The sequence below is a fragment of the Cyprinodon variegatus genome, unplaced genomic scaffold (assembly GCF_000732505.1).
Source record: "Cyprinodon variegatus isolate N-32 unplaced genomic scaffold, C_variegatus-1.0 Scaffold115, whole genome shotgun sequence".
In the NCBI taxonomy this organism is placed as follows: Eukaryota; Metazoa; Chordata; class Actinopteri; order Cyprinodontiformes; family Cyprinodontidae; genus Cyprinodon; species Cyprinodon variegatus.
In genome coordinates this window covers 1,167,465-1,177,699 of record NW_015150568.1, presented here as the reverse complement: position 1 = coordinate 1,177,699, position 10,235 = coordinate 1,167,465, and the positions used below count along the sequence as shown (strand labels likewise).

Sequence of the window (10,235 nt, the reverse complement as noted above, 5' to 3'; positions counted from 1 at the left end):
AAGGAAGGAAGGAAGGAAGGAAGGAAGGAAGGAAGGAAGGAAGGAAGGAAGGAAGGAAGGAAATGTAAAAAAGACACAAGGGACCAAATGTTGGACCTTGTGAAAATAAAAGCTCTTATATTATTTTTCCATACATGCTTAGCTAGATAATAGTAACAGCTAATTCCATACTTTTTACAGGTTTGTCCACGCTTTGTCAGTTCCTACAGAAAAATCCTACATTTAACTGAAAAAAAAAATGTCTGCCACAACTTTTATGCTACAACAGGTTGGGGATAATTTTTTCTCTTTAAACAATATCTATTCTCGTTTTAGAGATTAAACCACCCATCTTCTCCTGCTTATGGGGGTCCACTTGGGACAGGTCGCCACATAGAGACATAGACGTACAACCATGCCACACACACTCACACCTAAGGACAATTTAGAGAAGCCAATTAACAACAGTCATGTTTTTGGACTTTGGGAGGAAGCCGGAGTACCTGGAGAGAAACTACGTATGCACAGGGACACCATGCAAATTCCAATGCAGAAATACCAGGAATCAAACCTGCAAGGCAACAGTGCTAAAAACTTTTCCACCGTGCAGCCTAAGATGAAACCAATCTTTTTTAAATAATCTCTTTTTCTTTATGCCCTTGCTAGATTGGATTTGACATATATTACAGGGACTCTCCATTTGATGCAAGCGTCATGTGCATTTGAAGTTAAGGCTCATACGTGATGAGCTTTTCTGAGATTACTGAGGTAAACAACTCTTACATGCTGCAGCCTTGGGGGACAGAGGAGCAGGGAGGGAATTCATCTTCATTCTGTATCTCAGACGCCTGGAAGAAAAACAAAACCAAAAAATGTTAATTATTCCCACATACATAAATATAAACAGTAAAGAGGAGAGCTTACCTCTCCTGAAACTGTGTAGAGGGGATGAGGGCAGCGCGAAGGTTGCAGTCACCAACTTTCTTGGCTTGCCACCAGGTGGCATCCTCCTGGCTGACGACCTGAAGAATGTCTCCTCTCTTAAAAGGAAGTCCAGCCTCTTGACACGGTGTTGCTTTGTCCTCAAATGGCGTGTAGTCAAACATAGCCCGAAGATAGACCTTTGTTGACATTAAATAATCTATGATATTTTATCAAGTATGTATGGATGGATTGATCTTGATACTAATAAATGTAAATATTACTCTGCTCTCCTTCAGTCTGTCTTCTTCTGCCAAAGCCGGGATGATTTTCAGTGTGATCGGCCCTTGGGACTGAGACTGATCAGACATCAGCAGAGAAATGCAGTCAAGCGTAAACATCAGCATCAGCAGCACAAACAAGTGTACTTGTAGAAAAGTAGTTTTTCTTTACCAGGATCTGACTAATCTCATCAGGCCTTTTGTGGGTAATCAGATTTCCGTTCACCTCTCGCAGCTCATCTCCTACATTCACCAGACCTAATAAAAAAAACAAAAAAACATAAACAATTCAAACCACAGGCAGCTGTTCTGTGGAAGCAGAGTTATTTTCTACTGGCAACAGATCAACAACATCTCCATGGAAACAGCCAGTCATTTGTAATCTGGAAATATGCAATTTTGTGGCCATAATCTCAAGGATTTGATGCCTGTTGACAGGTCAATAGGCCACACTGTTTAATCTCTCCACTGCTCTCTCCATGTTACAGCTCTGATGACATCATTGTCCAGCATAATAAGAGAAAGAGATTACCGTTGTATGCTATATAGTAGCTGTAGGATTATTTACATATGGCCCCTTCATGCCGCTGTGCCACTGAATGTTCTTTTCTAAAATAACTGAAAGCTTTTCCAATAAAAAGCCCTTACCGCTGCGGTCAGCCGCCCCTCCCCGCATTATTCTGGCCACGATTACGGCTCCTGTGGCTTCGTCTCTCCGAATGGTTGCTCCCTATTAAAGGATAAAGAAATTATATAAAAATTGGGGCTCCAACTAATTATTTTGCAAATCAATTAATCTGTCATTTATTTATTTTTTTGATTAATTGATTAACAATTGAATAGCAAAAAGTCCCTAAAGAAGATGTTACACATTAAACACACATTAAACCAGGTGAAACTAAAACTTTTCCACTTGAAGAGTTCTGGATAGAGCATATTGATACACAAAAACCTTTTTTTAATATTAAATGCAAAATGTTTATAGACTTTTTTTTTTTTTTACAGTTTTAGTATATTAGCTGCACTAATTGGGTCAGCTAAAGGCATATTTTACAGTCTCTATGCACCGGTTAAGGATTAATCGATTATTCAATTAGGTGACGATTATTTCAATAATCGATTAATCTGATTATTTATTTAAGCGCTACTAAAAATATATATATTTATTTACAACATATTTCTTATACAGATTATATTGATACATTTTTGCAAGATGAAATAATATCCAATAACTTTAGCTTAAGAAACAAACTTTGAGCATCCGTTTGAATTTATTGTAAAAATAAAAAAATAATACTAATATAAATTATAATAACAAAAATACATTTTATTTCAAAATACCAAATGGCACTGGTATAATCAAATAATCCCGACACAATATAAAAAACAGGAAGGCAATCAATTGATTCATGCAGTATTAAACAGATGCTTTGATTTAAGCAGAGGGTTTATTTTGGATTTTTCTCAACTTAAAAGCAATCATTTAGATGTAGAGGCTTAAATATATGCATCCATCATGAATATTTTTTTTAACTGTCCCTTAACAAGCTGCACTTTAATTAAAGTCTTTAATTAGCTTCATCATTAAATCATACTGCATATTTCAGCACTCTTTTGAGTTAGATTGGTAAAATTTGAATATTCACTTTTTAGCAAGTGAATATATTTTCAAGCTCCGGACAATTCTAGGAGATTATTGTTAAAAAAAATGTTCCTGTTCCAAAACCAGATGTATCTTTTTGAGTTTACTGTTGCTGAACCACTAGTTTGTCCCACAACAATCCACTGGTTATATTAAAGAATTTGAAAGAAGTCCTTTCCTTCCTTTTACCATCAAAAATCTGCCACATTTCAATACCCCTGGGATGGGACCTCAGCATGATGCTACCACCAACATGCTAATTTGTTCTCGACGTCACATTGGTTCCGCCAAACATTCTCTTCATAGCAACAGGTCGGTACAATGTTATTATTTCCTCTTACAATAACCTTGGCCTTGTCGCCACAGCTGGTGCCTGTTTCACCTACAGCTGGCTGTAAAAAATTAGATATTTAAAATCATGGACATGTTTGATTGCTTGATAAACATAAAGGTCCTAATAACCTCAAAATAAATTAACCAGTAGAGGAACTGTCATATATCCCAAGAGCAAACTGGAGCAAAGTTTCTAACTGTTTAATATAAATATTAAAAAAATCATCTTTGCAATTATCCTTACCAGAGGCTCTTTGTTCTTGACCAGACGGACGATCTTTACAGACTCTTCCTCAAAATCATCCTCCAAGTCTTCAGGCAACGGTGGAAGAACTGGGTCAAATTTCTTTTGGGCAACAATGTCGTGAGCTGAAAGCACTGCCTGCATGAACCAAAAGGTTACAAAAAAAAAGTGTAAAAGTAGATCAATAATCCTCCAGAAGCTAATAGTGAGCAGAACCAAAACAATCAAATATCGGAGAAGTAATTGTTGCGGAAAATCACAAAAACCTTGAGACATAATGCCTATTTTATTTTCAATATAAAAAGCCTTCCCCACCAAAATTATTCATGCTTAACTTAGAAATACTGTCTGAGCTTAGGAAGACAATTCTGACTCTAATGTGATCGCCGAAAAAAATAAGAAGATGTAGAGAAGCTCAGCGGAAGGGAAATACGGGGTGCATCCTAAAATAGTTCAAAATGTAATAAAAACTAAATGAACATAATAATGGTCAGCCTTTTTAAGCCTGTCTATGGCTGAATGTTTGTGCATCTACCTTCAGGTGGGGCGTGTTCAGCAAAAGGAGAAGTTCTTGCTCATCTTCCTGCAGCGGTCCGCTCTGAAGTTCTTCTGCCAACTAACAAGCCAAATCACACTTATTGCTTTCATATTTTTCATTAAAGTACCAGATGAATTTATCAGTGTCACACAGAAAAAAAAAAACTGTGATATTTAAAGAGTATTTGGAGGTATTGGGAGGGGAATTTCACTGCACCTACATCCTCTGCCAGACAGGAGGCGCTGTGTAGGACAGGAGTGGGGCTGTATTTCTCATACTGCTTTAGTCGCTCGTGGATCTGCAGGAAAATAAGAGAAACTAAACAGATGTAAGTAAAAAGAGTCTAACGGAGAGGATAATTAATTAGTTGAAAATTGTGAAATTAAATTTTTGTGTTAATATATAATTTTTTGGTATGCAAAACTACATTAAAGTGATATAGTCCCGTGGTATGACATTTTTAACATTTAGACACCACTAGCTCACTCTAGTTGCACACAAAGTTTCACTAAAAGATAACCATGTCCTGCTGGCATAGTATTAGTTATTTTTTCTGGTTTATGATTTCTTTTTTGCTCATTTTGTGTTTGAGTATATTTACAACAACAACAGATGGAGAGCACATGTTGAGTTTACCCCCGAACATATGACCAGCGGATGTTAATGTTTTTTTTTTTTTTTAAGCAGTCATAAGAAGTATTCTGATCAAATTTAAGATCTAGTTGTAGATATGAACTCAAGAGGAATTGATTGTTTAAACTGAATCAAAAGGAAATTTGGAAACGTATTATTTGAATGGTTTGGACAATTATACAACATGGTTTTTTAATGGTGTTGCCCAATATCTGTCAGAAAAGTCCTAAAAGCATTTAAAGGGTCGAAACCTGGATTTAAAAAAACAGTTTGTGCACTTTCGAGAGTCACTGTATGTCCTGATGCTGTGGCAAAGTCTGAGCTAAAATCCAATGTAGTGATAGAAAAAAAAATGAATTGGTGGACAGACATTGCTGACCAAGGAATCACAGTGATTTCTAAGGTTAAATTTGCTGCTATAAGAGCTCTGATAGCAGCTGATCTGCTCCCTAGCGTTATTTGTCCTCTTAACTCTAAACATGCAACTTTACTTATACCTTCTGAACCAAATAACGTAAACTACATTTCATTACATATAGCAATATTTTGTGGATAAAGGATTATACTTTGTTTATCTGTTGTAAATTGCATTAATTGTGCAATGGAGAATGTTTTTTCTTGTCAATGGAAGACATGATGTAACATAAGTCAACAATAGGCACAGAAATGTGGATAAAACTTAGATTTCTAATCTGACATATCTCCTCTACCTTCATCAGGTAACCAATGCTTTTCTCACTGAAGACGTCTCGGAGGAAGACCAGGTCCTCTTTGTGGTTGGCATCAGGGTGGAGCTGAGATGTGAGAATGGCCAGAGTCTCATGTAGCCCTGCCAATAGTTCATAAAAATCCAACTGTTACCAGCACTCCTGTTATTTTTTTTTTGATCAAGTATCTGAAACAGTAACTAATGTGAAGTAGTAGGTGGAATATTTAATTCAGTCTACCTGTGTTTGCAGAAATGATTGGCATGGCTTCAACCCTCCAGAAGGGGATAAAGAGATGGAAAGAACAAGGAGAGGAAAGGAGGGAAAGTTGATGACTCTTCGTTGGTGACTTCCTTTCCTCAAGTTTGGAAAAATCACAGACAACTACAAAAAAACAAAAAAACAAGCATAGCATAAAGATCATTTTTAGATTAAAAAGAAAAATACCAGCACATTTCCTTCTATTAATATTATATCAGACCTCTCTGATGACAAAAGACCTTATGTGCAGAGAACACAGTACCATACATCATTTCTAATTTAAATGTCACAAAATTAATAATTATGGAGAGAAAAGCCTCTCTGATGGTGATCAATGGATTCATTGCAGTACCAAGACTTTGCTGTAATTGTTAGCCACTCTTTTTACTGAGGCATGACGCTAATTTCAGACTGCTTTACTGGGGAACTGTGGGGTCAAATAAAGCTGGCAACGTTTGCCTTGAATATTACCATCATTCATCATTGCAATAATACCAAATGCTAATATTTGTCATTCTTGGTTAAATGGAAAGAAGCTGTCGCATAATGCTGCTTATGTACATCTTAGGCCAATAGTTTCAAAAGGTTAAATAATGTATTAAAATGTAGAAAAAAAAGGGGGGGGAGGTGTTAGGATTAACAACCCAAATGTAAAACAAAACATGAAGCTTTTAGAAATAAGGTAGTTTAGTAAAAGGGAAGTTTGAAATAATATTGGAAATAAACCAAACTTAGTACAGCAGAAAATATGCTGCCATGTTTATTTTCACTATTACAGATTTCTCTTCTGTTTTTCTTTTGACTCTAAAATGTTTCAAGTCATCCATTTTAAAATCAGATAAAGATATAACTTTAGTTAATAAAAATAAGTTTTTAGATGAGAACTTTATCCTCTCTTAAAGATCGAGGGAACAATTTGACCATGGCAGTTTATGAATCCTTAACAGAAGAGACACCAGGTAAGTTTTATAACTGATAGAAATGCAAAGTAATTATCACTCAATAAATAATGTGATGAACCACATGTTTGGTTCAGTTATCCAGACCTGGAATTGGCTAATTCCAGGTCTGACAACCAATAGAGATATAAAGATCAAGAAATCACGTAAATACAACATGTTTGATATCAAGTGGGATAAAAGATTAAAAAAGGTAATGCATTATTGCCCAAAAAATAAAAGAAGAGAAAATGAGAAAAAAAGAAAAATAATATTACATATCAGTCTGGAATGTGTTAAAAAAAAGGAGATCGTACAAATCACAGTGTCATTAAACGGACAAACCATGGAAGAGTGTTTAACCTTAACAGGAGTGGATGGACTAGAAAATTACTAAAAGAGGGCATGGATGACTCATCCTGGAGTTTAGAAATTAACCATAAAAAGATAAAACTCAGTGAACTTCATTGTTCTCAGTTAAGGCCACTGTTATTGATGGAAAAATAGAAAAGAAATGAGGCTGTTTCATGGCCACTGCTGTCTGGGAAATAATCTTTCAAGTGATGAAAAAAGTGGATATTTTCAAAGCATATCTGCAGTTGCATTTGGTGTAACACTAACAAAGAAAGCATTTCATAAAAGCAACATTATACAATGTTTTTTTTCCATCCTGTGCAACGATAGAGCTTTCTTTTCACATACATGCACAGGAAGATTTTTATACATCAAAGCTTTAAAGTTTACTTTAGACATTTTTTAAATTAATGCTCCTTCCACTACTATGGTGTTCCTTGCTTTAATTTATTAATAAGGCTTTATAATAATTAGTTAACCAGTTAGAAAGAGGATTTCTTCAAATTTCATACACAACTACAGCTTCAGGGTCAATCTCTGCAGCATGCAGGAAGACTATGAATATCCTGAAGCTGAACTTGTGTACACATTTATTCATGATTAACATCTGTTACTTCATTAATAAATCATGTGTATTGATTTTCTCCTTCATAGAGTCATTGTCTGCCTGAACCGGTTTAATCCACTTGAGGGTTACTAACAAAGATGCCTCTTACATTCTGCATCATTATTTATTTATTTATTATTTTATTTATTAAAACAAAATTTCACTTTGTTTACACTCGTGTATATAAAATGACAAAATAAATCTGTCTAAGTTTATTATTTTACTGCTTAAATAGGTGATTTTTTTATGATGAAAATTAAAGATTATTGCCAAAACATTCTGCGAATATTAAGTTGACACCTTTTAGTAAAACATTCAGATTTCTGAGTGGCTGAGAGGCTTTAGTGATGGCCTTGGAAGAGTAGGCCAGCTAAACCAGAAAGTTACTTTTATACATTTGCTGAAGGGGTTTCCTGGAGTTTGAGTCCCGTAAACATGTATTTTTGTGAATCTAGAGAATGCTATTCATCTTGTCGCCTGAAGCAACTGTGGGATGTGTCTGTAGGAGAATAGGGTATGTGGGTAGCTTTTTAAACCCATCTTGTTTTTATTTTTTTGTGTTTTTTTTTTATTTCCAGGGCATAGCAGAGCTTATTCCCAATGCAGGTTGGACTCTGCCAGTGCTGTATGTTGTCACTAATCTTGTTTGTGGTGTTCATGGTTGGTATCTCAAGGCCTAGTCTATGTTTTTTAGACTCAAGTACTGTTACTAACACTCTGAGGAGAGTACAAGGCCAAAACTTATACTCTGTTGAAGGTTTTGGCTGTGAGTACGTGTTCTAACAGCTGAATGCAGCTGCAATAAAATATGCAATACCAGTGGTTGTGATAGTATATATAGCTGTTTATAACAAATAATAATTAAAAACGGTTCTTTTTTTGCCACTCCTATTACTTTGCCCAGCTGTGCCCAAATAAAGCTGGATACAGTGTGATGAAAGTCTTATGTCGCCACTGTGATTACAAGCCATCTGTGTAAAACTGCTCAACTGTGTGATGATCTTTACCCTCTGTCAAAGCCTCAATCATAATACCTCAGCCAAATGCTTCCTGATGCATTCATATTACAACTCAGTACATTTATGGCATCTCTCTGTTGCAAAAGATGCTCAACTAAGGTGATTCTAGTTCATTTTTATAAGCTAATAACTAAGCCAGGGCATTATTGTATTAAACATAATAATGTAACAAGAGTTATTGATAATAACAATAAACCCTTGGCCCACTCAGAGGATCAGTAAACATTGTGTAGTAGAGAATTAAATACTTTTTGGACTGTTCAGCATTAAAGTTGTATTAAATGTGTCTGTATGTGTAGGACGGGGGTCTGGTAAGGAGCCAGGGTGCAGCCTGGACAGGTTGGAAAGTTATGCATGCAACACAGAGGCAACATTAATAAAGAACCATGCACATTTTTACATCGAATACCAATAACTAAGACATTAATGTTTTTGGATTGTTGGAGGGAAATCAGAGTGAGTAAAGAAGGCATCTATGGGCAGAACATGCATGGATTTGAACCCAGGACCTTCTTGCCTAAGTGCATATTGTTCCATATTGTTGAAAATTCTTTCAAAACTACTAAAAACACAAATTTTTTGGATCCAGTTGAAGTCAAATACAATGCAGCTATTGGTTAAGTAGCAAGTCTAACATTACCTAGCTTAAGCCTGTCTGTCTGTCTGAGATAGAGGGACGGATCAGCATGTTTGCTGCTATAATGTGGACACTACATCGGTCTGAGGTGAAGAGAGAGAGGAGCCACATAGCAAAGCCTTTGATTTACCAGCTGGTCTACGTTCCTATCCTTATTTATGGCCATAGAATATGGATCATGACTCAAAGGATGAGATCCTGATACAAGCTACTGAACTAAGATTCTTTCACAGGGTGACAACGCACTCCCTGAGAGATAGGATGAGGACGTTTTTATTTAACAAACTTGGATCCAATCACCTGACCATTCACCTGTGACAGGAGGGTGTATTTTTTCTATCATGCACTATGCCGTGCAGCCTCCTCAGTTGCTTTTTATCAATCCAAAACACTTAAAAAACAATCCACTCAACTTTGTTTCCAAATTTGAAGATGTTTTGCTTCCCATCCAGGAAGCTTTTTCATTTAAAAATGTCAGAAATAGCGTTGAGTTCGAGGCTCTTATACAGTAGCCCAACAACGCCTTTAGAAAACATGCAAATTGCATGCAAAACGCTATTTCTGACATTTTGAAATGAAGAAGATTCCTGGATGGGAAGTAGTGCTGCACCAATACCAGTATCGGCCGGGGCTCCGATCCTGCACTAAAATGGTGGCGACTGGGCCAGTACCGATACCATTTTGAGAGCCAAGAGTTTATTCATTGTTATCCATTCCAGGCAGGCAATAAAAAGTTCTACTGGATTCACTTTGTATTAGTCTTTTCCCTGTTTCACAAAGGTAGGCAGCAGCTCGACAAAGTCATGATGGTAATTATTTTACATCCAAGTTGTAAGCAGTTCTTTATATACACACACACAGTAATTTCAAACAGATGTATCGGTATGGTATCGGTATCGTCCAATACTGCACAGCCAGGTATCGGGTATCGGAGCCAGAAAATGGCATCGGCGCAGCACTAATGGGAAGGGAGATGTCTTCAAACTTGGAAACACAGTCCAGTGCATTGGTTTTCTTTTTACTTTTTTGGAATGACAATGACCTGGATGACTGGGAATCTATGCCAGCTTTTAATAAACTGCGGCGGCTGGCTCTGACGGCTGATTACGCTCCGTGTTATCTAGTCTGCTTGGCCAGACTA

General features: G+C 36.4%; 1 protein-coding gene across 1 annotated transcript in view; it reads right to left on the bottom strand.

Annotated features, from left to right (window-relative positions):
• The window catches only part of LOC107085095 (MAGUK p55 subfamily member 3-like), a 26,729-nt gene that overhangs the window by 11,652 nt on the left and 4,842 nt on the right, over positions 1-10,235 (bottom strand). Inside the window, exons 2-11 of the mRNA XM_015375248.1 lie at positions 5,519-5,662; positions 5,282-5,400; positions 4,159-4,236; positions 3,936-4,016; positions 3,401-3,538; positions 1,830-1,911; positions 1,354-1,439; positions 1,185-1,259; positions 904-1,100; positions 763-827 (exon numbers count right to left, since the gene is read on the bottom strand). Of these exons, the coding sequence (XP_015230734.1) occupies positions 763-827; positions 904-1,100; positions 1,185-1,259; positions 1,354-1,439; positions 1,830-1,911; positions 3,401-3,538; positions 3,936-4,016; positions 4,159-4,236; positions 5,282-5,400; positions 5,519-5,543 (946 nt within the window). The 5' untranslated portion in view covers positions 5,544-5,662. The remainder of the gene's footprint in view (positions 1-762; positions 828-903; positions 1,101-1,184; positions 1,260-1,353; positions 1,440-1,829; positions 1,912-3,400; positions 3,539-3,935; positions 4,017-4,158; positions 4,237-5,281; positions 5,401-5,518; positions 5,663-10,235) is intronic.